The 27,988-nt window shown below is 29.0% G+C and overlaps 1 protein-coding gene across 1 annotated transcript in view; it reads left to right on the top strand.

Annotated features, from left to right (window-relative positions):
- Positions 1-601: 601 nt before the first annotated feature.
- Positions 602-27,988, top strand: part of LOC308312095 (unconventional myosin-XV-like) — a gene marked incomplete at both ends in the record, with an annotated part of 77,883 nt that continues 50,496 nt past the window's right edge. The window contains 7 exons of the mRNA XM_080794495.1: positions 602-686; positions 1,585-1,617; positions 2,226-2,307; positions 2,555-2,802; positions 3,628-3,723; positions 5,564-5,799; positions 7,017-7,207. Coding sequence (XP_080650621.1) covers positions 602-686; positions 1,585-1,617; positions 2,226-2,307; positions 2,555-2,802; positions 3,628-3,723; positions 5,564-5,799; positions 7,017-7,207 — 971 coding nt within the window. The remainder of the gene's footprint in view (positions 687-1,584; positions 1,618-2,225; positions 2,308-2,554; positions 2,803-3,627; positions 3,724-5,563; positions 5,800-7,016; positions 7,208-27,988) is intronic.

Genomic DNA, 27,988 nt, shown 5'->3' with positions numbered 1-27,988 from the left:
TATGCCCGGGTAGAAGGCTTCATGACTGGGGGAGACTGGGAGGAGTGACTGGTGTTGACATCGCGGATCGTCTGACTCTGCCAAAATGGAACAGTTGCCATTAAAAAAAACACATCCATTCAGTTTCATTGTAACAAAGATTTTCGATCATAATTCATATTTTTGGTGGTGTTACAGCGTGACAGACAGACAGACACACAGACAGACAGACATGTTCTGCTAGGTCTCATAGTTAGTGCTCACTGCGTTCGCAAAAAGAAAGACAAAGTGTAGTGTGCCTGCACACAACACCATGCGTTGATGCCATGTGTGCATATGTGCAGGCACCCAACACCACGTCCATGGCACCACTCAGTTCACACGGGTGTGATTTTTTTTTTTTTATAATTAATGAAAATATGTACATCTTTCATGCACAGGAAATACTCTCCTGTCAAACCAGCAACTTATCAATATTTATTTTGTCATAAGGTTTGCATTTTATAGCTTAATTTAGGCTACAGCTAATAATATTATCCATGTCATGTTGTGTTTGACCTCCTCCAGGAGGCGCTATGCCATTATATAATATTATCCATGTCATGTTGTGTTCCTCCTCCAGGAGGCGCTATGCCATTATGAGACAGAGTCTGATCCAGTTCCGTTCAACGGTCAACATGTATGTCAACCGCAAAAGATACTGCAAGGTACAGTACAGTACAGTACAGTACGCTATTTTGATCCTTTTATTAACTGGATATTTCACTTTCAAACATGCTCGGGGTCATTTGATCATATTAGGCCTACTCAGGCTTTTGAGAGCACGGCCACACCGTTTATACATTTCTTGTTTCAATTAGATATTTGATATTCCTTTTATCAGACTTTATCCCTTTCCTATTAAAGAAAAGCTTTATTAAAAATACATGAAAAAAGTAATTGAAAAAAACACTCATTAGAAGGCCTGTTTTCAATGAATCTAACATGGTTAAAATGGAGTTTGAAGTTACAATGGGTTTATAGAGGAATTTAATATCAAATGAATACTGAATGAAACAACTTAAAAACTGTCTTGGGTGCTCACAATGCCCAAATAGACTTTAAAATGTCCACAACACCAACGAGGTTTTTATTGATTGATTGAAATATGTATTAACAGTTTGTAGAATTACAGTACATTTCAAGCACAAACTCAATACAGAGACTGTTAACTGTGAGTGGACGACCCAATTAAGCATTACACTTGTTTACAACAGGGTCAACATTGTTCAATTCATCAAAACATATAGAGACATACAAATAGACACTTCTATGTAGTTAAAGAACAGAACAGGAATTCATCATATATAAGCAAAAAAGGGAAAAGATCCCTTTTGAAGGAGATTTTAAAATGTTGCATATACAGTACCTCAACCCTCTTCCACCAATTCTCCCTTTTGACCATAAGAAACAACAGTAAACACGATGATTCAATGCCGGTTTTCAAAGCAACATACAGCCTAGCTTTCCTTACTTGTGCTTATCCAAGGGCCATTTTTTGGGGTTCACGATAGTTCTTCTACAGTGATGTTACAGTTATTTTAAATTGTTGTTTGCTGTTTACAGGTGCGTTGGGATGACCGCAGGCGAAGAGACAGGGTAAGGATCAAACCTTTGTGTCATCTGTGCATACTGTAAATACTGTACATACATACACAGACCAACAGATGGAAGCTAAACCCTAATACTTGTGTCATCTGTGCATACATACACAGACCAACACATGGAAGCTAAACTAAACCAAAAGACAAGATACATGTCGTCACTGCCGTACCTAACCCTATAGCCTGCCCTGTATGGAATCACGGCACTCCATCTTTAAATAGCTCTACCGTACCACCTAATCCCTACAGCCCATCATCACTGCTACTGGGGATGCATTTGAAATTGTTCTGTAATGCATTTGTGTATTCTATGTACAGTAATGATGTTTTTATTGTTCTATACTGACTGACAGTGTGCCAAAGCAGGTCATGATGGACACAGTGTTCTCAGGATTTTGCTGGAAATGGAAAATAACCTCCCTTTTTCTTACAAAAACAGGGACTCACACACTTTCAGGCACGCACACACACACACACACACACACACACACACACACACACACACACACACACACACACACACACACACACACACACACACACACACACACACACACACACACACACACACACACATTGATGTTCTCTCTCTCTCTCTTCCAGGAGCTGATGAAGAGAGAGGTGGTGAATGTCACACACCTGGTGATTCCTGCCGAGCTGGGAGCCTTACTGCAGACCGCACTAAGTCAGTGGCCGCGGTTACATCATGAGGGCTTTTCATTCAGAATAAAACCTTCAGATTAAAATAATTCGGAAGTAATGTCTCTCTCTCTCCCCCCCACTCTCTCTCTCTCTCTCTCCCTCTCTCTCTCTCTCTCTCTCTCTCTCTCTCCCTCTCCCTCCCTCCCTCTCTCTCTCTCTCTCTCCCTCTCTCTCTCTCCCCCCCACTCTCTCTCTCCCTCTCTCTCTCCCCCCTCCCTCTCTCTCTCCAGGTGGTAAGGTGTTGCATTCTGACTGCCTGGCCATGCTCCAGGCTCCTCACATCAGGGAGGAGGCTCAGCACACTCTGCCTCTGGACATCAACAACTACCCCTTCTACCGCTACGCACAGGCCTACTTTCAGGGTCCGTTACACCTTATTATAGAACACCCTTCTACCGCTACGCACAGGCCTACTTCAGGGTCCGTTACACCTTATTATAGAACACCCTTCTACCGCTACGCACAGGCCTACTTCAGGGTCCGTTACACCTTATTATAGAACACCCTTCTACCGCTACGCACAGGCCTACTTCAGGGTCCGTTACACCTTATTATAGTACACCCTTCTACCGCTACGCACAGGCCTACTTCAGGGTCCGTTACACCTTATTATAGTACACTAACATATCCTTCTACCGCTACGCACAGGCCTACTTCAGGGTCCGTTACACCTTATTATAGAACACCCTTCTACCGCTACGCACAGGCCTACTTCAGGGTCCGTTACACCTTATTATAGAACACCCTTCTACCGCTACGCACAGGCCTACTTCAGGGTCCGTTACACCTTATTATAGTACACTAACATATCCTTCTACCGCTATGCACAGGCCTACTTCAGGGTCCGTTACACCTTATTATAGAACACCCTTCTACCGCTACGCACAGGCCTACTTCAGGGTCCGTTACACCTTATTATAGAACACCCTTCTACCGCTACGCACAGGCCTACTTCAGGGTCCGTTACACCTTATTATAGTGCACTAACATATCCTTCTACCGCTACGCACAGGCCTACTTCAGGGTCCGTTACACCTTATTATAGAACACCCTTCTACCGCTACGCACAGGCCTACTTCAGGGTCCGTTACACCATATTATAGTACACTAACATATCCTTCTAATGCCTTCTATGTTGGTTTTCTCTTGCATTTGGTGGTGAGTGTGGGAAAGAAGGGCCAGGTCAAATGGCATCCAGTGGACACCTTGGACACAGTTAGATGACCTTGATTTTGCTGACGCTCTATTTGGGTGTACGGTTAATAAGATGTACCTCCTCTTGTACCTCTCCCTATCCATGTAGGAACCAAAGTTTGGAATGCTGATGGTTCCTATTGAGGCGCCACTGACCCGGATAGACGAGGACCTCCGAGAAGAAGCCCTGGGACTTTTCATCATGGTGGGACCTCATCTGTGCTCTCACTTCCTCCTCTTGTGAACTAGTGTTCCAAAAGGCCTTTGTTTCGTCTGTGAACCTGTCCCTTGACCCCGTTATGTTTGTCATCTTCTAAAAGAGTTACAGATACAAAGCCTGATTTGTTGACTCTGTTTAGATTCATTGAGGTTAGAGTCTAACATCAGCTGTGGATGAGCTGTGCAAACGTTTGAAATAAGCCTGGCATTCATCATGAAGCTATATAGAGGGTATGCACATCATGCATATATATTTTTTTAAACATATGTTTATTCAATTTCTTTACAGTACAAATAAGTATATTCAAAACAATTGACATATATTTTTTACCCCCCCCCACATCCCCATGGCAGCACAAATACAAACAAAATCTCATCACAAAATGTTTTGACAATAAATACAGAACAAAAATAAATAAATAATGACAAAACGAAAAATAAAACGAAAATAAAACACATTACATACAGTTAAACAAACAAAATACACAATGTCCGTCACAGTTCCCTACCCCCACCCCACTCAGTTCATCATGCATAGTTTGAGTGTCAAATCGAGTGGCAGGGTGAGTTGCAAAGTGAGTTTAACCTTGTTTAATGCAATTCAATTCAAAGGGCTTTATTGGCATGAGAAAACATACGTTTACATTGCCAAAGCAGAAAGAACAATACAACAATACAGCAATACAATCAAAACAAAAATTATGTACTTTGAAGGTCAGAATCATCAATAGATCAACTTCTGTGTACCAAGATCACTCAATGCAGGTATAGTGCAGGAATATACACAATGATTAGTCTTTAGGGTGGTTGTGTTCCATTTGATATCCTTCTCCTATCACAGCAACTCACAAATCTTGCTGCTGTGTTTGCACATTGTTGTACTTCAGCCCAGCAGATATGGGAGTATTTTGTCATTGGTCATGTTTTCAAAATCTCCGTGTGTGGTTGTAATCTGTGGGAAGTATGTGTCTCTGATGTCTTGGTACAATGGACAGATGGTTAGGAAGTGTAGCTCGGTTTCCACTTGCACAATGCAACCACACAGGACTTTTCTGTTTGGATGTATGTAGGATGATGATGTCACACGCATACCCTCTATATTGGCCAGTCTTACACCAAGATAAGACCTTTATGGCTTCCGCTGTTGAAAATCAGGCGCCAAAGACAGTACAGTAATTAAACGAGCCTCATCTCACCCAAGCACGGTGAAATAACAAGGACTGGCAAAACTCCCCCACAACATTATCTACGATAGTACCTTTCCTTTCCTTAGTCCAGTTACCCTGGGTAAACATAGTACATTTCCTTTCCTTAGTCCAGTTACCCTGGGTAAACATAGTACATTTCCTTTCCTTAGTCTGGTTACCCTGGGTAAACATAGTACCTTTCCTTTCCTTAGTCCAGTTACCCTGGGTAAACATAGTACCTTTCCTTTCCTTAGTCCAGTTACCCTGGGTAAACATAGTACCTTTCCTTTCTTTAGTCCAGTTACCCTGGGTAAACATAGTACCTTTCCTTTCCTTAGTCCAGTTACCCTGGGTAAACATAGTACCTTTCCTTTCCTTAGTCCAGTTACCCTGGGTAAACATAGTACCTTTCCTTTCCTTAGTCCGGTTACCCTGGGTAAACATAGTACCTTTCCTTTCCTTAGTCCAGTTACCCTGGGTAAACATAGTACCTTTCCTTTCCTTAGTCCAGTTACCCTGGGTAAACATAGTATCTTTCCTTTCCTTAGTCCAGTTACCCTGGGTAAACATAGTACCTTTCCTTTCCTTAGTCCAGTTACCCTGGGTAAACATAGTACCTTTCTTTTCCTTTCCCTGTAGGTGTTGAGGTTCATGGGCGACCCCCACCTGAACGGCGCTCCCGAGAACCTGTTCGGGAACTACATCATCCAGCGCGGCCTCTCCTCGCCGGGCTTGAGGGACGAGATCATGTCCCAGGTGGCCAATCAGGTGTGGCGGAACTTCAACCCCCACAACGCCGACCGGGGCTGGCTGCTGCTGCTGGCCTGCGCCTGCGCCTTCGCACCGTCGCCCAAGCTGGAGAAACACCTGCTGAAGTGAGTGTTACGGCGCGCATGCATGCGCGCCGCGGGCACACAGACTGAATAACTCTTCCTATTAGGGCTGGGACTAATTGCGATTAATTTAGATTAATTAACTACAGAAAAAATTATTGCGATTAACTACAGATAAATTAATCGCACCTTTTTTTTCACCGCGGAACGTTTCTCACTGGGCGCTTTACTATAGTACTGAAAACTGGAAATAATAAAAAGTCACCCCATTTTGTGTTGCCTAGAACTGGAGGTCTGACAAAAAACAGTAACAATATGAAGTAAGTACAGCTTTGTGATGTCACTGAGATGTACTTGTTACTGTTACTATTTTTTTTTCAGACCTCCAGTTCTAGGCAACACAGAATGGGGTGACTTTTTATTATTATTTCCACAACAGGTATATTAATGACAGTAAAATGTTGAAAATGAGTGGTATCCTGTAGTCACTAATTCATTGATTCACTGGGATATCAAAAAACATTAAAAAAGGTTTCTCGCTGTTCTCAGGTTGAATTTTGATATGCGATTAAAATGCGATTAATCTAGATTAATTAACTACAAAGCCTCTGATTAATTAGATTTTTTTTTTAAATCGAGTCCCATCTCTACTTCCTACTAATGACACTCGTCTCACGTTACCAGGCGGTTGCCTCTCGCAAATTTCCAAATGCTTCCGTCATACAGTCTGGAGCAACGGAAGAGCTATTCATGAGTAAGCGATAAAGCGGAAGTGGAGCCTCCTCCCCACTTCCGTTTCGTCTTTACAGTCGCGCACATTTATTTTAATCATCTAAGCATAATATAGCTTGTTGCTTAGCATCTTATAAGGATATTTTTTTTAATATATTTTCGTGAATGGAAATGGCAGCTTCCTTACTCGGCTTATGGGGGCTATTTTTTCGGCTTAGGTCTTGAGGTTGTGTCTTTGTTTTGTTATTATATTATACTTGTTGTGTTCTATTGTATTGTGTGTGTGTGTGTGTGTGTGTGTGTGTGTGTGTGTTTGTCGTCTGTTGTGGTGTGTGTGTGTGTGTGTGTGTGTGTGTGTGTGTCTGTTGTAGTGTGTGTGTGTGTCTTGTAACACTGTATGCGGTAAGTAACAAATATGGCATGCAATGAGTGAGGACATTCAAAGGCATCATAATGATCTACTTGACCTTACTTAACTACTGAATAAATCTAATGCTTCCCTTGACCCTTGACCTGTGTCTCTACAGGTTTGTGTCTGACCATGCCCCCGTTGGTTGCCAGGCGCTGCTGCAACACAGACTCATCCAGGCCAATCAGAAGTCCCAGTTGAGTGCAGGCCCCGCCCTCGAGACCGCACGGACCTACCCGCTGTCCCTGCTGGAGTGGACGGCCAATAGGAAGAAGGCTAACATGGTGCTGCAGGTGTATTGCTTAGACGGTGAGCTTCTCTCTCTCTCTAGGAGATTTAGGTCACATTCTCACCTGATACTTCGGTAGACTTGATGCGTATGGGCGGGGAAATTGAACCAAAAGTGTCAAATAATGTTTTATGAGCTGTTTCTCAACAACCAAAAGTGTCAAATAATGTTTTAGGAGCTGTTTCTCAACAACCAAAAGTGTCAAATAATGTTTTAGGAGCTGTTTCTCAACAACCAAAAGTGTCAAAAGTTGACAAAATAATTTGACAAAATAATTTGACAAAATAATTTGACAAAATAATTTGACAAAATAATTTGACAAAATAATTTGACAAAATAATTTGACAAAATAATTTGACAAAATAATTTGACAAAATAATTTGACAAAATAATTTGACAAAATAATTTGACAAAATAATTTGACAAAATAATTTGACAAAATAATTTGACAAAATAATTTGACAAAATAATTTGACAAAATAATTTGACAAAATAATTTGACAAAATAATTTGACAAAATAATTTGACAAAATAATTTGACAAAATAATTTGACAAAATAATTTGACAAAATAATTTGACAAAATAATTTGACAAAAAGTATTTGACAAAAAGTATTTGACAAAAAGTATTTGACAAAAAGTATTTGACAAAAAGTATTTTGTAAAAAGTATTTTGTAAAAAGTATTTTTTTAAAAGTATTTTGACAAAAAATTTGACAAAATAATTTGCCTGCAAAATAATTTGCCTGCAAAATAATTTGCCTGCTAAATAATTTGCCAAAACCCTAATTTGCCAAAACCCTAATTTGCCTGCAAAATAATTTGCCTGCAAAATAATTTGCCTGCAAAATAATTTGACAAAATAATTTGACAAAATAATTTGACAAAATAATTTGACAAAATAATTTGACAAAATAATTTGACAAAGTATTTTGTAAAAAGTATTTTGTAAAAAGTATTTTGTAAAAAGTATTTTGTAAAAAGTATTTTGTAAAAAGTATTATATTATAATATAAATAATTTGACAAAATAATTTGACAAAATAATTTGACAAAATAATTTGACAAAATAATTTGACAAAATAATTTGACAAAATAATTTGACAAAATAATTTGACAAAATAATTTGACAAAATAATTTGACAAAATAATTTGACAAAATAATTTGACAAAATAATTTGACAAAATAATTTGACAAAATAATTTGACAAAATAATTTGACAAAATAATTTGACAAAATAATTTGACAAAATAATTTGACAAAATAATTTGACAAAATAATTTGACAAAATAATTTGACAAAATAATTTGACAAAATAATTTGACAAAATAATTTGACAAAATAATTTGACAAAATAATTTGACAAAATAATTTGACAAAATAATTTGACAAAATAATTTGACAAAATAATTTGACAAAATAATTTGACAAAATAATTTGACAAAATAATTTGACAAAATAATTTGACAAAATAATTTGACAAAATAATTTGACAAAATAATTTGACAAAATAATTTGACAAAATAATTTGACAAAATAATTTGACAAAATAATTTGACAAAATAATTTGACAAAATAATTTGACAAAATAATTTGACAAAATAATTTGACAAAATAATTTGACAAAATAATTTGACAAAATAATTTGACAAAATAATTTGACAAAATAATTTGACAAAATAATTTGACAAAATAATTTGACAAAATAATTTGACAAAATAATTTGACAAAATAATTTGACAAAATAATTTGACAAAATAATTTGACAAAATAATTTGACAAAATAATTTGACAAAATAATTTGACAAAATAATTTGACAAAATAATTTGACAAAATAATTTGACAAAATAATTTGACAAAATAATTTGACAAAATAATTTGCCCCCAAAAATAATTTGCCCCCAAAAATAATTTGCCCCCCAAAATAATTTGCCCCCCAAAATAATTTGCCCCCCAAAATAATTTGCCCCCCAAAATAATTTGCCCCCCAAAATAATTTGCCCCCCAAAATAATTTGCCCCCCAAAATAATTTGCCCCCCAAAATAATTTGACAAAATAATTTGACAAAATAATTTGACAAAATAATTTGACAAAATAATTTGACAAAATAATTTGACAAAATAATTTGACAAAATAATTTGACAAAATAATTTGACAAAATAATTTGACAAAATAATTTGACAAAATAATTTGACAAAATAATTTGACAAAATAATTTGACAAAATAATTTGACAAAATAATTTGACAAAATAATTTGACAAAATAATTTGACAAAATAATTTGACAAAATAATTTGACAAAATAATTTGACAAAATAATTTGACAAAATAATTTGACAAAATAATTTGACAAAATAATTTGACAAAATAATTTGACAAAATAATTTGACAAAATAATTTGACAAAATAATTTGCCCCCCAAAATAATTTGCCCCCCAAAATAATTTGCCCCCCAAAATAATTTGACAAAATAATTTGACAAAATAATTTGACAAAATAATTTGACAAAATAATTTGACAAAATAATTTGACAAAATAATTTGACAAAATAATTTGACAAAATAATTTGACAAAATAATTTGACAAAATAATTTGACAAAATAATTTGACAAAATAATTTGACAAAATAATTTGACAAAATAATTTGACAAAATAATTTGACAAAATAATTTGACAAAATAATTTGACAAAATAATTTGACAAAATAATTTGACAAAATAATTTGACAAAATAATTTGACAAAATAATTTGACAAAATAATTTGACAAAATAATTTGACAAAATAATTTGACAAAATAATTTGACAAAATAATTTGACAAAATAATTTGACAAAATAATTTGACAAAATAATTTGACAAAATAATTTGACAAAATAATTTGACAAAATAATTTGACAAAATAATTTGACAAAATAATTTGACAAAATAATTTGACAAAATAATTTGACAAAATAATTTGACAAAATAATTTGACAAAATAATTTGACAAAATAATTTGACAAAATAATTTGACAAAATAATTTGACAAAATAATTTGACAAAATAATTTGACAAAATAATTTGACAAAATAATTTGACAAAATAATTTGACAAAATAATTTGACAAAATAATTTGACAAAATAATTTGACAAAATAATTTGCCCCCCAAAATAATTTGCCCCCCAAAATAATTTGCCCCCCAAAATAATTTGCCCCCCAAAATAATTTGACAAAATAATTTGACAAAATAATTTGACAAAATAATTTGACAAAATAATTTGACAAAATAATTTGACAAAATAATTTGACAAAATAATTTGACAAAATAATTTGACAAAATAATTTGACAAAATAATTTGACAAAATAATTTGACAAAATAATTTGACAAAATAATTTGACAAAATAATTTGACAAAATAATTTGACAAAATAATTTGACAAAATAATTTGACAAAATAATTTGACAAAATAATTTGACAAAATAATTTGACAAAATAATTTGACAAAATAATTTGACAAAATAATTTGACAAAATAATTTGACAAAATAATTTGACAAAATAATTTGACAAAATAATTTGACAAAATAATTTGACAAAATAATTTGACAAAATAATTTGACAAAATAATTTGACAAAATAATTTGACAAAATAATTTGACAAAATAATTTGACAAAATAATTTGACAAAATAATTTGACAAAATAATTTGACAAAATAATTTGACAAAATAATTTGACAAAATAATTTGACAAAATAATTTGACAAAATAATTTGACAAAATAATTTGACAAAATAATTTGACAAAATAATTTGACAAAATAATTTGACAAAATAATTTGACAAAATAATTTGACAAAATAATTTGCCCCCAAAAATAATTTGCCCCCAAAAATAATTTGCCCCCAAAAATAATTTGCCCCCAAAAATAATTTGCCCCCCAAAATAATTTGCCCCCCAAAATAATTTGCCCCCCAAAATAATTTGCCCCCCAAAATAATTTGACAAAATAATTTGACAAAATAATTTGACAAAATAATTTGACAAAATAATTTGACAAAATAATTTGACAAAATAATTTGACAAAATAATTTGACAAAGTAATTTGACAAAGTATTTTGTAAAAAGTATTTTGTAAAAAGTATTTTGTAAAAAGTATTTTGTAAAAAGTATTTTGTAAAAAGTATTTTGTAAAAAGTATTTTGTAAAAAGTATTATATTATAATATAAATAATTTGACAAAATAATTTGACAAAATAATTTGACAAAATAATTTGACAAAATAATTTGACAAAATAATTTGACAAAATAATTTGACAAAATAATTTGACAAAATAATTTGACAAAATAATTTGACAAAATAATTTGACAAAATAATTTGACAAAATAATTTGACAAAATAATTTGACAAAATAATTTGACAAAATAATTTGACAAAATAATTTGACAAAATAATTTGACAAAGTATTTTGTAAAAAGTATTTTGTAAAAAGTATTTTCTAAAAAGTATTTTGTAAAAAGTATTATATTATAATATAAATAATTTGACAAAATAATTTGACAAAATAATTTGACAAAATAATTTGACAAAATAATTTGACAAAATAATTTGACAAAATAATTTGACAAAATAATTTGACAAAATAATTTGACAAAATAATTTGACAAAATAATTTGACAAAATAATTTGACAAAATAATTTGACAAAATAATTTGACAAAATAATTTGACAAAATAATTTGACAAAATAATTTGACAAAATAATTTGACAAAATAATTTGACAAAATAATTTGACAAAATAATTTGACAAAATAATTTGACAAAATAATTTGACAAAATAATTTGACAAAATAATTTGACAAAATAATTTGACAAAATAATTTGACAAAATAATTTGACAAAATAATTTGACAAAATAATTTGACAAAATAATTTGACAAAATAATTTGACAAAATAATTTGACAAAATAATTTGACAAAATAATTTGACAAAATAATTTGACAAAATAATTTGCCCCCCAAAATAATTTGCCCCCCAAAATAATTTGCCCCCCAAAATAATTTGCCCCCCAAAATAATTTGCCCCCCAAAATAATTTGCCCCCCAAAATAATTTGCCCCCCAAAATAATTTGCCCCCCAAAATAATTTGCCCCCCAAAATAATTTGACAAAATAATTTGACAAAATAATTTGACAAAATAATTTGACAAAATAATTTGACAAAATAATTTGACAAAATAATTTGACAAAATAATTTGACAAAATAATTTGACAAAATAATTTGACAAAATAATTTGACAAAATAATTTGACAAAATAATTTGACAAAATAATTTGACAAAATAATTTGACAAAATAATTTGACAAAATAATTTGACAAAATAATTTGACAAAATAATTTGACAAAATAATTTGACAAAATAATTTGACAAAATAATTTGACAAAATAATTTGACAAAATAATTTGACAAAATAATTTGACAAAATAATTTGACAAAATAATTTGACAAAATAATTTGACAAAATAATTTGACAAAATAATTTGACAAAATAATTTGACAAAATAATTTGACAAAATAATTTGACAAAATAATTTGACAAAATAATTTGACAAAATAATTTGACAAAATAATTTGACAAAATAATTTGACAAAATAATTTGACAAAATAATTTGACAAAATAATTTGACAAAATAATTTGACAAAATAATTTGACAAAATAATTTGACAAAATAATTTGACAAAATAATTTGACAAAATAATTTGACAAAATAATTTGACAAAATAATTTGACAAAATAATTTGACAAAATAATTTGACAAAATAATTTGACAAAATAATTTGACAAAATAATTTGACAAAATAATTTGACAAAATAATTTGACAAAATAATTTGACAAAATAATTTGACAAAATAATTTGACAAAATAATTTGACAAAATAATTTGACAAAATAATTTGACAAAATAATTTGACAAAATAATTTGACAAAATAATTTGACAAAATAATTTGACAAAATAATTTGACAAAATAATTTGACAAAATAATTTGACAAAATAATTTGACAAAATAATTTGACAAAATAATTTGACAAAATAATTTGACAAAATAATTTGACAAAATAATTTGACAAAATAATTTGACAAAATAATTTGACAAAATAATTTGACAAAATAATTTGACAAAATAATTTGACAAAATAATTTGACAAAATAATTTGACAAAATAATTTGACAAAATAATTTGACAAAATAATTTGACAAAATAATTTGACAAAATAATTTGACAAAATAATTTGACAAAATAATTTGACAAAATAATTTGACAAAATAATTTGACAAAATAATTTGACAAAATAATTTGACAAAATAATTTGACAAAATAATTTGACAAAATAATTTGACAAAATAATTTGACAAAGTATTTTGTAAAAAGTATTTTGTAAAAAGTATTTTCTAAAAAGTATTTTGTAAAAAGTATTATATTATAATATAAATAATTTGACAAAATAATTTGACAAAATAATTTGACAAAATAATTTGACAAAATAATTTGACAAAATAATTTGACAAAATAATTTGACAAAATAATTTGACAAAATAATTTGACAAAATAATTTGACAAAATAATTTGACAAAATAATTTGACAAAATAATTTGACAAAATAATTTGACAAAATAATTTGACAAAATAATTTGACAAAATAATTTGACAAAATAATTTGACAAAATAATTTGACAAAATAATTTGACAAAATAATTTGACAAAATAATTTGACAAAATAATTTGACAAAATAATTTGACAAAATAATTTGACAAAATAATTTGACAAAATAATTTGCCCCCCAAAATAATTTGACAAAATAATTTGCCCCCCAAAATAATTTGCCCCCCAAAATAATTTGCCCCCCAAAATAATTTGCCCCCCAAAATAATTTGCCCCCCAAAATAATTTGCCCCCCAAAATAATTTGCCCCCCAAAATAATTTGCCCCCCAAAATAATTTGCCCCCCAAAATAATTTGACAAAATAATTTGACAAAATAATTTGACAAAATAATTTGACAAAATAATTTGACAAAATAATTTGACAAAATAATTTGACAAAATAATTTGACAAAATAATTTGACAAAATAATTTGACAAAATAATTTGACAAAATAATTTGACAAAATAATTTGACAAAATAATTTGACAAAATAATTTGACAAAAAAATTTGCCCCCAAAAATAATTTGCCCCCCAAAATAATTTGCCCCCCAAAATAATTTGCCCCCCAAAATAATTTGACAAAATAATTTGACAAAATAATTTGACAAAATAATTTGACAAAATAATTTGACAAAATAATTTGACAAAATAATTTGACAAAATAATTTGACAAAATAATTTGACAAAATAATTTGACAAAATAATTTGACAAAATAATTTGACAAAATAATTTGACAAAATAATTTGACAAAATAATTTGACAAAATAATTTGACAAAATAATTTGACAAAATAATTTGACAAAATAATTTGACAAAATAATTTGACAAAATAATTTGACAAAATAATTTGACAAAATAATTTGCCCCCCAAAATAATTTGCCCCCCAAAATAATTTGACAAAATAATTTGACAAAATAATTTGACAAAATAATTTGACAAAATAATTTGACAAAATAATTTGACAAAATAATTTGACAAAATAATTTGACAAAATAATTTGACAAAATAATTTGACAAAATAATTTGACAAAATAATTTGACAAAATAATTTGACAAAATAATTTGACAAAATAATTTGACAAAATAATTTGACAAAATAATTTGACAAAATAATTTGACAAAATAATTTGCCCCCCAAAATAATTTGCCCCCCAAAATAATTTGCCCCCCAAAATAATTTGCCCCCCAAAATAATTTGACAAAATAATTTGACAAAATAATTTGACAAAATAATTTGACAAAATAATTTGACAAAATAATTTGACAAAATAATTTGACAAAATAATTTGACAAAATAATTTGACAAAATAATTTGACAAAATAATTTGACAAAATAATTTGACAAAATAATTTGACAAAATAATTTGACAAAATAATTTGACAAAATAATTTGACAAAATAATTTGACAAAATAATTTGACAAAATAATTTGACAAAATAATTTGACAAAATAATTTGACAAAATAATTTGACAAAATAATTTGACAAAATAATTTGACAAAATAATTTGACAAAATAATTTGACAAAATAATTTGACAAAATAATTTGACAAAATAATTTGACAAAATAATTTGACAAAATAATTTGACAAAATAATTTGACAAAATAATTTGACAAAATAATTTGACAAAATAATTTGCCCCCCAAAATAATTTGCCCCCCAAAATAATTTGCCCCCCAAAATAATTTGACAAAATAATTTGACAAAATAATTTGACAAAATAATTTGACAAAATAATTTGACAAAATAATTTGACAAAATAATTTGACAAAATAATTTGACAAAATAATTTGACAAAATAATTTGACAAAATAATTTGACAAAAAGTATTTTGTAAAGTATTTTGTAAAATATTTTGTAAAGTATTTTGTAAAGTATTTTGTAAAGTATTTTGTAAAAAGTATTTTGTAAAAAGTATTTTGTAAAAAGTATTTTGTAAAAAGTATTTTGTAAAAAGTATTTTGTAAAAAGTATTTTGTCAAATTTGACAAAAAAATTGACAAAATAATTTGCCTGCAAAATAATTTGCCTGCTAAATAATTTGCCAAAACCCTAATTTGCCAAAACCCTAATTTGCCTGCAAAATAATTTGCCTGCAAAATAATTTGCCTGCTAAATAATTTGCCAAAACCCTAATTTGCCAAAACCCTAATTTGCCAAAACCCTAATTTGCCTGCAAAATAATTTGCCTGCAAAATAATTTGCCTGCAAAATAATTTGCCTGCAAAATAATTTGCCTGCTAAATAATTTGCCTGCTAAATAATTTGCCTGCAAAATGATTTGCCTGCTAAATAATTTGCCAAAACCCTAATTTGCCAAAACCCTAATTTGCCAAAACCCTAATTTGCCTGCAAAATAAATTTCCTGCAAAATAATTTGCCTGCAAAATAATTTGCCTGCAAAATAATTTGCCTGCAAAATAATTTGCCTGCTAAATAATTTGCCTGCAAAACAATTTGCCTGCAAAACAATTTGCCTGCAAAATAATTTGCCTGCAAAATAATTTGCCTGCAAAATAATTTGCCTGCAAAATAATTTGCCAAAACCCTAATTTGCCTGCAAAATAATTTGCCTGCAAAATAATTTGCCTGCAAAATAATTTGCCTGCAAAATAATTTGCCTGCAAAATAATTTGCCTGCAAAATGATTTGCCTGCTAAATAATTTGCCTGCTAAATAATTTGCCTGCTAAATAATTTGCCTGCAAAATAATTTGCCAAAACCCTAATTTGCCTGCAAAATAATTTGCCAAAACCCTAATTTGCCTGCAAAATAATTTGCCTGCTAAATAATTTGCCTGCAAAATAATTTGTTCCCACTTTGTTCCCACTTTTTACAAAATACTTTTTACAAAATACTTTTTACAAAATACTTTTTACAAAATACTTTTTACAAAATACTTTTTACAAAATACTTTTTACAAAATACTTTTTACAAAATAATTTGACAAAAAGTATTTTGTAAAAAGTATTTTGTAAAAAGTATTTTGTGAAAAGTATTTTGTGAAAAGTATTTTGTGAAAAGTATTTTGTAAAAAGTATTTTGTAAAAAGTATTTTGTTAAAAGTATTTTGTAAAAAGTATTTTGTAAAATTTGACAAAACAATTTGACAAAACAATTTGACAAAACCCTAATAATTTGCCTGCAAAATAATTTGCCTGCAAAATAATTTGCCTGCAAAATAATTTGCCTGCTAAATAATTTGCCTGCAAAATAATTTGCCCCCCAAAATAATTTGACAAAATAATTTGACAAAATAATTTGACAAAATAATTTGACAAAATAATTTGACAAAAAGTATTTGACAAAAAGTATTTTGTAAAAAGTATTTTGTAAGAAGTATTTTGTAAAAAGTATTTTTTAAAAAGTATTTTGTAAAAAGTATTTTGTAAAAAGTATTTTGTCAAATTTGACAAAAAAATTGACAAAAAAATTTGCCTGCAAAATAATTTGCCTGCAAAATAATTTGCCTGCTAAATAATTTGCCTGCTAAATAATTTGCCTGCTAAATAATTTGCCAAAACCCTAATTTGCCAAAACCCTAATTTGCCTGCAAAATAATTTGCCTGCAAAATAATTTGCCTGCAAAATAATTTGCCTGCAAAATAATTTGCCAAAACCCTAATTTGCCAAAACCCTAATTTGCCAAAACCCTAATTTGCCTGCAAAATAATTTGCCTGCAAAATAATTTGCCTGCTAAATAATTTGCCTGCTAAATAATTTGCCTGCTAAATAATTTGCCTGCAAAATAATTTGCCAAAACCCTAATTTGCCTGCAAAATAATTTGCCTGCAAAATAATTTGCCTGCAAAATAATTTGCCAAAACCCTAATTTGCCTGCAAAATAATTTGCCTGCAAAATAATTTGACAAAATAATTTGACAAAAAGTATTTTGTAAAAAGTATTTTGTAAAAAGTATTTTGTAAAAAGTATTTTGTGAAAAGTATTTTGTAAAAAGTATTTTGTAAAAAGTATTTTGTAAAAAGTATTTTGTAAAAAGTATTTTGTAAAAAGTATTTTGTAAAAAGTATTTTGTAAAATTTGACAAAATAATTTGACAAAATAATTTGACAAAATAATTTGACAAAACAATTTGACAAAACCCTAATAATTTGCCTGCAAAATAATTTGCCTGCAAAATAATTTGCCAAAACCCTAATTTGCCAAAACCCTAATTTGCCAAAACCCTAATTTGCCTGCAAAATAATTTGCCTGCAAAATAATTTGCCTGCAAAATAATTTGCCTGCTAAATAATTTGCCTGCAAAATAATTTGCCTGCTAAATAATTTGCCTGCAAAATAATTTGCCTGCAAAATAATTTGCCTGCAAAATAATTTGCCTGCTAAATAATTTGCCAAAACCCTAATTTGCCAAAACCCTAATTTGCCTGCAAAATAATTTGCCTGCAAAATAATTTGCCTGCTAAATAATTTGCCAAAACCCTAATTTGCCAAAACCCTAATTTGCCAAAACCCTAATTTGCCTGCTAAATAATTTGCCTGCTAAATAATTTGCCTGCAAAATAATTTGCCTGCTAAATAATTTGCCTGCTAAATAATTTGCCTGCTAAATAATTTGCCTGCAAAATAATTTGCCAAAACCCTAATTTGCCTGCAAAATAATTTGCCTGCAAAATAATTTGCCTGCAAAATAATTTGCCAAAACCCTAATTTGCCTGCAAAATAATTTGCCTGCTAAATAATTTGCCTGCTAAATAATTTGCCTGCAAAATAATTTGTTCCCACTTTGTTCCCACTTTTTACAAAATACTTTATACAAAATACTTTTTACAAAATACTTTTTACAAAATACTTTTTACAAAATACTTTTTACAAAATACTTTTTACAAAACCCTAATTTGACAAAACCCTAATTTGCCAAAACCCTAATTTGCCTGCAAAATAATTTGCCTGCAAAATAATTTGCCTGCAAAATAATTTGCCTGCAAAATAATTTGCCTGCTAAATAATTTGCCTGCAAAATAATTTGCCTGCTAAATAATTTGCCTGCAAAATGATTTGCCTGCTAAATAATTTGCCAAAACCCTAATTTGCCAAAACCCTAATTTGCCAAAACCCTAATTTGCCAAAACCCTAATTTGCCTGCAAAATAATTTTCCTGCAAAATAATTTTCCTGCAAAATAATTTGCCTACAAAATAATTTGCCTGCTAAATAATTTGCCTGCAAAACAATTTGCCTGCAAAACAATTTGCCTGCAAAACAATTTGCCTGCAAAATAATTTGCCTGCAAAATAATTTGCCTGCAAAATAATTTGCCAAAACCCTAATTTGCCAAAACCCTAATTTGCCAAAACCCTAATTTGCCTGCAAAATAATTTGCCCCCCAAAATAATTTGACAAAATAATTTGACAAAATAATTTGACAAAATAATTTGACAAAATAATTTGACAAAATAATTTGACAAAAAGTATTTGACAAAAAGTATTTGACAAAAAGTATTTTGTAAAAAGTATTTTGTAAAATATTTTGTAAAAAGTATTTTGTAAAAAGTATTTTGTAAAAAGTATTTTGTAAAAAGTATTTTGTAAAAAGTATTTTGTAAAAAGTATTTTGTAAAAAGTATTTTGTAAAAAGTATTTTGTCAAATTTGACAAAAAATTTGACAAAATAATTTGCCTGCCAAATAATTTGCCTGCAAAATAATTTGCCTGCAAAATAATTTGCCTGCTAAATAATTTGCCTGCAAAATAATTTGCCTGCAAAATAATTTGCCTGCAAAATAATTTGCCAAAACCCTAATTTGCCTGCAAAATAATTTGCCTGCTAAATAATTTGCCTGCTAAATAATTTGCCTGCAAAATAATTTGTTCCCACTTTGTTCCCACTTTTTACAAAATACTTTATACAAAATACTTTTTACAAAATACTTTTTACAAAATACTTTTTACAAAATACTTTTTACAAAATACTTTTTACAAAACCCTAATTTGACAAAACCCTAATTTGACAAAACCCTAATTTGCCTGCAAAATAATTTGCCTGCAAAATAATTTGCCTGCAAAATAATTTGCCTGCAAAATAATTTGCCTGCTAAATAATTTGCCTGCAAAATAATTTGCCTGCTAAATAATTTGCCTGCAAAATGATTTGCCTGCTAAATAATTTGCCAAAACCCTAATTTGCCAAAACCCTAATTTGCCAAAACCCTAATTTGCCTGCAAAATAATTTTCCTGCAAAATAATTTTCCTGCAAAATAATTTTCCTGCAAAATAATTTTCCTGCAAAATAATTTTCCTGCAAAATAATTTGCCTGCAAAATAATTTGCCTGCTAAATAATTTGCCTGCAAAACAATTTGCCTGCAAAACAATTTGCCTGCAAAACAATTTGCCTGCAAAATAATTTGCCTGCAAAATAATTTGCCTGCAAAATAATTTGCCAAAACCCTAATTTGCCTGCAAAATAATTTGCCTGCAAAATAATTTGCCTGCAAAATAATTTGCCAAAACCCTAATTTGCCAAAACCCTAATTTGCCAAAACCCTAATTTGCCAAAACCCTAATTTGCCTGCAAAATAATTTGCCCCCCAAAATAATTTGACAAAATAATTTGACAAAATAATTTGACAAAATAATTTGACAAAATAATTTGACAAAAAGTATTTGACAAAAAGTATTTTGTAAAAAGTATTTTGTAAAATATTTTGTAAAAAGTATTTTGTAAAAAGTATTTTGTAAAAAGTATTTTGTAAAAAGTATTTTGTAAAAAGTATTTTGTAAAAAGTATTTTGTAAAAAGTATTTTGTCAAATTTGACAAAAAATTTGACAAAATAATTTGCCTGCCAAATAATTTGCCTGCAAAATAATTTGCCTGCAAAATAATTTGCCAAAACCCTAATTTGCCAAAACCCTAATTTGCCAAAACCCTAATTTGCCAAAACCCTAATTTGCCTGCAAAATAATTTGCCTGCTAAATAATTTGCCTGCTAAATAATTTGCCTGCAAAATAATTTGCCAAAACCCTAATTTGCCTGCAAAATAATTTGCCTGCAAAATAATTTGCCTGCAAAATAATTTGCCAAAACCCTAATTTGCCAAAACCCTAATTTGCCAAAACCCTAATTTGCCAAAACCCTAATTTGCCAAAACCCTAATTTGCCTGCAAAATAATTTGCCTGCTAAATAATTTGCCTGCAAAATAATTTGCCTGCTAAATAATTTGCCTGCTAAATAATTTGCCTGCAAAATAATTTGTTCCCACTTTGTTCCCACTTTTTACAAAATACTTTATACAAAATACTTTTTACAAAATACTTTTTACAAAATACTTTTTACAAAATACTTTTTACAAAATACTTTTTACAAAATACTTTTTACAAAATACTTTTTACAAAACCCTAATTTGACAAAACCCTAATTTGACAAAACCCTAATTTGCCTGCAAAATAATTTGCCTGCAAAATAATTTGCCTGCAAAATAATTTGCCTGCAAAATAATTTGCCTGCTAAATAATTTGCCTGCAAAATAATTTGCCTGCTAAATAATTTGCCTGCAAAATGATTTGCCTGCTAAATAATTTGCCAAAACCCTAATTTGCCAAAACCCTAATTTGCCAAAACCCTAATTTGCCTGCAAAATAATTTTCCTGCAAAATAATTTTCCTGCAAAATAATTTTCCTGCAAAATAATTTTCCTGCAAAATAATTTGCCTGCAAAATAATTTGCCTGCTAAATAATTTGCCTGCAAAACAATTTGCCTGCAAAACAATTTGCCTGCAAAACAATTTGCCTGCAAAATAATTTGCCTGCAAAATAATTTGCCTGCAAAATAATTTGCCAAAACCCTAATTTGCCTGCAAAATAATTTGCCTGCAAAATAATTTGCCTGCAAAATAATTTGCCAAAACCCTAATTTGCCAAAACCCTAATTTGCCAAAACCCTAATTTGCCAAAACCCTAATTTGCCTGCAAAATAATTTGCCCCCCAAAATAATTTGACAAAATAATTTGACAAAATAATTTGACAAAATAATTTGACAAAATAATTTGACAAAAAGTATTTGACAAAAAGTATTTTGTAAAAAGTATTTTGTAAAATATTTTGTAAAAAGTATTTTGTAAAAAGTATTTTGTAAAAAGTATTTTGTAAAAAGTATTTTGTCAAATTTGACAAAAAATTTGACAAAATAATTTGCCTGCCAAATAATTTGCCTGCAAAATAATTTGCCTGCAAAATAATTTGCCAAAACCCTAATTTGCCAAAACCCTAATTTGCCAAAACCCTAATTTGCCTGCAAAATAATTTGCCTGCAAAATAATTTGCCTGCTAAATAATTTGCCTGCTAAATAATTTGCCTGCAAAATAATTTGCCTGCAAAATAATTTGCCTGCTAAATAATTTGCCTGCAAAATAATTTGCCTGCAAAATAATTTGCCTGCTAAATAATTTGCCTGCTAAATAATTTGCCAAAACCCTAATTTGCCAAAACCCTAATTTGCCTGCAAAATAATTTGCCTGCAAAATAATTTGCCTGCAAAATAATTTGCCTGCTAAATAATTTGCCAAAACCCTAATTTGCCAAAACCCTAATTTGCCAAAACCCTAATTTGCCTGCAAAATAATTTGCCTGCCAAATAATTTGCCTGCAAAATAATTTGCCTGCTAAATAATTTGCCTGCTAAATAATTTGCCTGCAAAATAATTTGCCAAAACCCTAATTTGCCTGCAAAATAATTTGCCTGCAAAATAATTTGCCAAAACCCTAATTTGCCTGCAAAATAATTTGCCTGCTAAATAATTTGCCTGCTAAATAATTTGCCTGCAAAATAATTTGTTCCCACTTTGTTCCCACTTTTTACAAAATACTTTTTACAAAATACTTTTTACAAAATACTTTTTACAAAATACTTTTTACAAAATACTTTTTACAAAATACTTTTTACAAAATACTTTTTACAAAATACTTTTTACAAAATACTTTTTACAAAATAATTTGACAAAATAATTTGACAAAAAACAATTTGCCTGCAAAACAATTTGCCTGCAAAATAATTTGCCTGCAAAATAATTTGCCTGCAAAATAATTTGCCAAAACCCTAATTTGCCTGCAAAATAATTTGCCTGCAAAATAATTTGCCTGCAAAATAATTTGCCAAAACCCTAATTTGCCAAAACCCTAATTTGCCAAAACCCTAATTTGCCAAAACCCTAATTTGCCTGCAAAATAATTTGCCCCCCAAAATAATTTGACAAAATAATTTGACAAAATAATTTGACAAAATAATTTGACAAAATAATTTGACAAAAAGTATTTGACAAAAAGTATTTTGTAAAAAGTATTTTGTAAAAAGTATTTTGTAAAAAGTATTTTGTAAAAAGTATTTTGTAAAAAGTATTTTGTAAAAAGTATTTTGTAAAAAGTATTTTGTAAAAAGTATTTTGTAAAAAGTATTTTGTAAAAAGTATTTTGTCAAATTTGACAAAAAATTTGACAAAATAATTTGCCTGCCAAATAATTTGCCTGCAAAATAATTTGCCTGCAAAATAATTTGCCAAAACCCTAATTTGCCAAAACCCTAATTTGCCAAAACCCTAATTTGCCTGCAAAATAATTTGCCTGCAAAATAATTTGCCTGCTAAATAATTTGCCTGCTAAATAATTTGCCTGCAAAATAATTTGCCTGCAAAATAATTTGCCTGCTAAATAATTTGCCTGCAAAATAATTTGCCTGCAAAATAATTTGCCTGCTAAATAATTTGCCTGCTAAATAATTTGCCAAAACCCTAATTTGCCAAAACCCTAATTTGCCTGCAAAATAATTTGCCTGCAAAATAATTTGCCTGCAAAATAATTTGCCTGCTAAATAATTTGCCAAAACCCTAATTTGCCAAAACCCTAATTTGCCAAAACCCTAATTTGCCTGCAAAATAATTTGCCTGCAAAATAATTTGCCTGCAAAATAATTTGCCTGCTAAATAATTTGCCTGCTAAATAATTTGCCTGCAAAATAATTTGCCAAAACCCTAATTTGCCTGCAAAATAATTTGCCTGCAAAATAATTTGCCAAAACCCTAATTTGCCTGCAAAATAATTTGCCTGCTAAATAATTTGCCTGCTAAATAATTTGCCTGCAAAATAATTTGTTCCCACTTTGTTCCCACTTTTTACAAAATACTTTTTACAAAATACTTTTTACAAAATACTTTTTACAAAATACTTTTTACAAAATACTTTTTACAAAATACTTTTTACAAAATACTTTTTACAAAATACTTTTTACAAAATAATTTGACAAAATAATTTGACAAAACCCTAATTTGCCAAAACCCTAATTTGCCTGCAAAATAATTTGCCTGCAAAATAATTTGCCTGCAAAATAATTTGCCTGCAAAATAATTTGCCTGCTAAATAATTTGCCTGCAAAATAATTTGCCTGCTAAATAATTTGCCTGCAAAATGATTTGCCTGCTAAATAATTTGCCAAAACCCTAATTTGCCAAAACCCTAATTTGCCAAAACCCTAATTTTCCTGCAAAATAATTTTCCTGTAAAATAATTTTCCTGCAAAATAATTTGCCTGCAAAACAATTTGCCTGCAAAATAATTTGCCTGCAAAATAATTTGCCTGCAAAATAATTTGCCAAAACCCTAATTTGCCTGCAAAATAATTTGCCTGCAAAATAATTTGCCTGCAAAATAATTTGACAAAATAATTTGACAAAATAATTTGACAAAATAATTTGACAAAATAATTTGACAAAAAGTATTTGACAAAAAGTATTTTGTAAAAAGTATTTTGTAAAATATTTTGTAAAAAGTATTTTGTAAAAAGTATTTTGTAAAAAGTATTTTGTAAAAAGTATTTTGTAAAAAGTATTTTGTAAAAAGTATTTTGTCAAATTTGACAAAAAATTTGACAAAATAATTTGCCTGCCAAATAATTTGCCTGCAAAATAATTTGCCTGCAAAATAATTTGCCAAAACCCTAATTTGCCAAAACCCTAATTTGCCAAAACCCTAATTTGCCTGCAAAATAATTTGCCTGCAAAATAATTTGCCTGCTAAATAATTTGCCTGCTAAATAATTTGCCAAAACCCTAATTTGCCAAAACCCTAATTTGCCAAAACTCTAATTTGCCTGCAAAATAATTTGCCTGCAAAATAATTTGCCTGCAAAATAATTTATCTGGTAAATAATTTGCCTGCAAAATAATTTGCCTGCAAAATAATTTGCCAAAACCCTAATTTGCCAAAACCCTAATTTGCCTGCAAAATAATTTGCCTGCAAAATAATTTGCCTGCTAAATAATTTGCCTGCAAAATAATTTGTTCCCACTTTGTTCCCACTTTTTACAAAATACTTTTTACAAAATACTTTTTACAAAATACTTTTTACAAAATACTTTTTACAAAATACTTTTTACAAAATACTTTTTACAAAATAATTTGACAAAATAATTTGACAAAAAGTATTTTGTAAAAAGTATTTTGTAAAAAGTATTTTGTAAAAAGTATTTTGTAAAAAGTATTTTGTAAAAAGTATTTTGTAAAATATTTTGTAAAAAGTATTTTGTAAAAAGTATTTTGTAAAAAGTATTTTGTCAAATTTGACAAAAAATTTGACAAAATAATTTGCCTGCCAAATAATTTGCCTGCAAAATAATTTGCCAAAACCCTAATTTGCCAAAACCCTAATTTGCCAAAACCCTAATTTGCCTGCTAAATAATTTGCCTGCTAAATAATTTGCCAAAACCCTAATTTGCCAAAACCCTAATTTGCCAAAACTCTAATTTGCCTGCAAAATAATTTGCCTGCAAAATAATTTGCCAAAACCCTAATTTGCCAAAACCCTAATTTGCCTGCAAAATAATTTGCCTGCAAAATAATTTGCCTGCTAAATAATTTGCCAAAACCCTAATTTGCCAAAACCCTAATTTGCCAAAACTCTAATTTGCCTGCAAAATAATTTGCCTGCAAAATAATTTGCCTGCAAAATAATTTGCCTGCTAAATAATTTGCCTGCAAAATAATTTGCCTGCAAAATAATTTGCCAAAACCCTAATTTGCCAAAACCCTAATTTGCCTGCAAAATAATTTGCCTGCAAAATAATTTGCCTGCTAAATAATTTGCCTGCAAAATAATTTGTTCCCACTTTGTTCCCACTTTTTACAAAATACTTTTTACAAAATACTTTTTACAAAATACTTTTTACAAAATACTTTTTACAAAATACTTTGACAAAATAATTTGACAAAAAGTATTTTGTAAAAAGTATTTTGTAAAAAGTATTTTGTGAAAAGTATTTTGTAAAAAGTATTTTGTAAAAAGTATTTTGTAAAAAGTATTTTGTAAAAAGTATTTTGTAAAAAGTATTTTGTCAAATTTGACAAAAAATTTGACAAAATAATTTGCCTGCCAAATAATTTGCCTGCAAAATAATTTGCCTGCAAAATAATTTGCCAAAACCCTAATTTGCCAAAACCCTAATTTGCCAAAACCCTAATTTGCCTGCAAAATAATTTGCCTGCAAAATAATTTGCCTGCTAAATAATTTGCCAAAACCCTAATTTGCCAAAACCCTAATTTGCCAAAACTCTAATTTGCCTGCAAAATAATTTGCCTGCAAAATAATTTGCCTGCAAAATAATTTGCCTGCAAAATAATTTGCCTGCTAAATAATTTGCCTGCAAAATAATTTGCCTGCAAAATAATTTGCCAAAACCCTAATTTGCCAAAACCCTAATTTGCCTGCAAAATAATTTGCCTGCAAAATAATTTGCCTGCAAAATAATTTGCCTGCAAAATAATTTGCCAAAACCCTAATTTGCCAAAACCCTAATTTGCCAAAACCCTAATTTGCCTGCAAAATAATTTGCCTGCAAAATAATTTGCCTGCTAAATAATTTGCCAAAACCCTAATTTGCCAAAACCCTAATTTGCCAAAACTCTAATTTGCCTGCAAAATAATTTGCCTGCAAAATAATTTGCCTGCAAAATAATTTGCCTGCTAAATAATTTGCCTGCAAAATAATTTGCCAAAACCCTAATTTGCCAAAACCCTAATTTGCCTGCAAAATAATTTGCCTGCAAAATAATTTGCCTGCTAAATAATTTGCCTGCAAAATAATTTGTTCCCACTTTGTTCCCACTTTTTACAAAATACTTTTTACAAAATACTTTTTACAAAATACTTTTTACAAAATACTTTTTACAAAATAATTTGACAAAATAATTTGACAAAAAGTATTTTGTAAAAAGTATTTTGTAAAAAGTATTTTGTGAAAAGAATTTTGTAAAAAGTATTTTGTAAAAAGTATTTTGTAAAAAGTATTTTGTAAAAAGTATTTTGTAAAAAGTATTTTGTAAAAAGTATTTTGTAAAAAGTATTTTGTAAAAAGTATTTTGTCAAATTTGACAAAAAATTTGACAAAATAATTTGCCTGCCAAATAATTTGCCTGCAAAATAATTTGCCTGCAAAATAATTTGCCAAAACCCTAATTTGCCAAAACCCTAATTTGCCAAAACCCTAATTTGCCTGCAAAATAATTTGCCTGCAAAATAATTTGCCTGCTAAATAATTTGCCTGCTAAATAATTTGCCAAAACCCTAATTTGCCAAAACCCTAATTTGCCAAAACTCTAATTTGCCTGCAAAATAATTTGCCTGCAAAATAATTTGCCTGCAAAATAATTTGCCTGCTAAATAATTTGCCTGCAAAATAATTTGCCTGCAAAATAATTTGCCAAAACCCTAATTTGCCAAAACCCTAATTTGCCTGCAAAATAATTTGCCTGCAAAATAATTTGCCTGCTAAATAATTTGCCTGCAAAATAATTGGTTCCCATTTTTTTCCCACTTTTTACAAAATACTTTTTACAAAATACTTTTTACAAAATACTTTTTACAAAATACTTTTTACAAAATACTTTTTACAAAATACTTTTTACAAAATAATTTGACAAAATAATTTGACAAAAAGTATTTTGTAAAAAGTATTTTGTAAAAAATATTTTGTGAAAAGTATTTTGTAAAAAGTATTTTGTAAAAAGTATTTTGTAAAAAGTATTTTGTAAAATTTGACAAAATAATTTGACAAAACAATTTGACAAAACCCTAATAATTTGCCTGCAAAATAA

Source organism: Protomyctophum bolini, assembly GCF_963924005.1.
Source record: "Protomyctophum bolini genome assembly, contig: SCAFFOLD_185, whole genome shotgun sequence".
Classification (NCBI taxonomy): domain Eukaryota; kingdom Metazoa; phylum Chordata; class Actinopteri; order Myctophiformes; family Myctophidae; genus Protomyctophum; species Protomyctophum bolini.
This window is presented reverse-complemented; position numbering and strand designations above follow the sequence as displayed.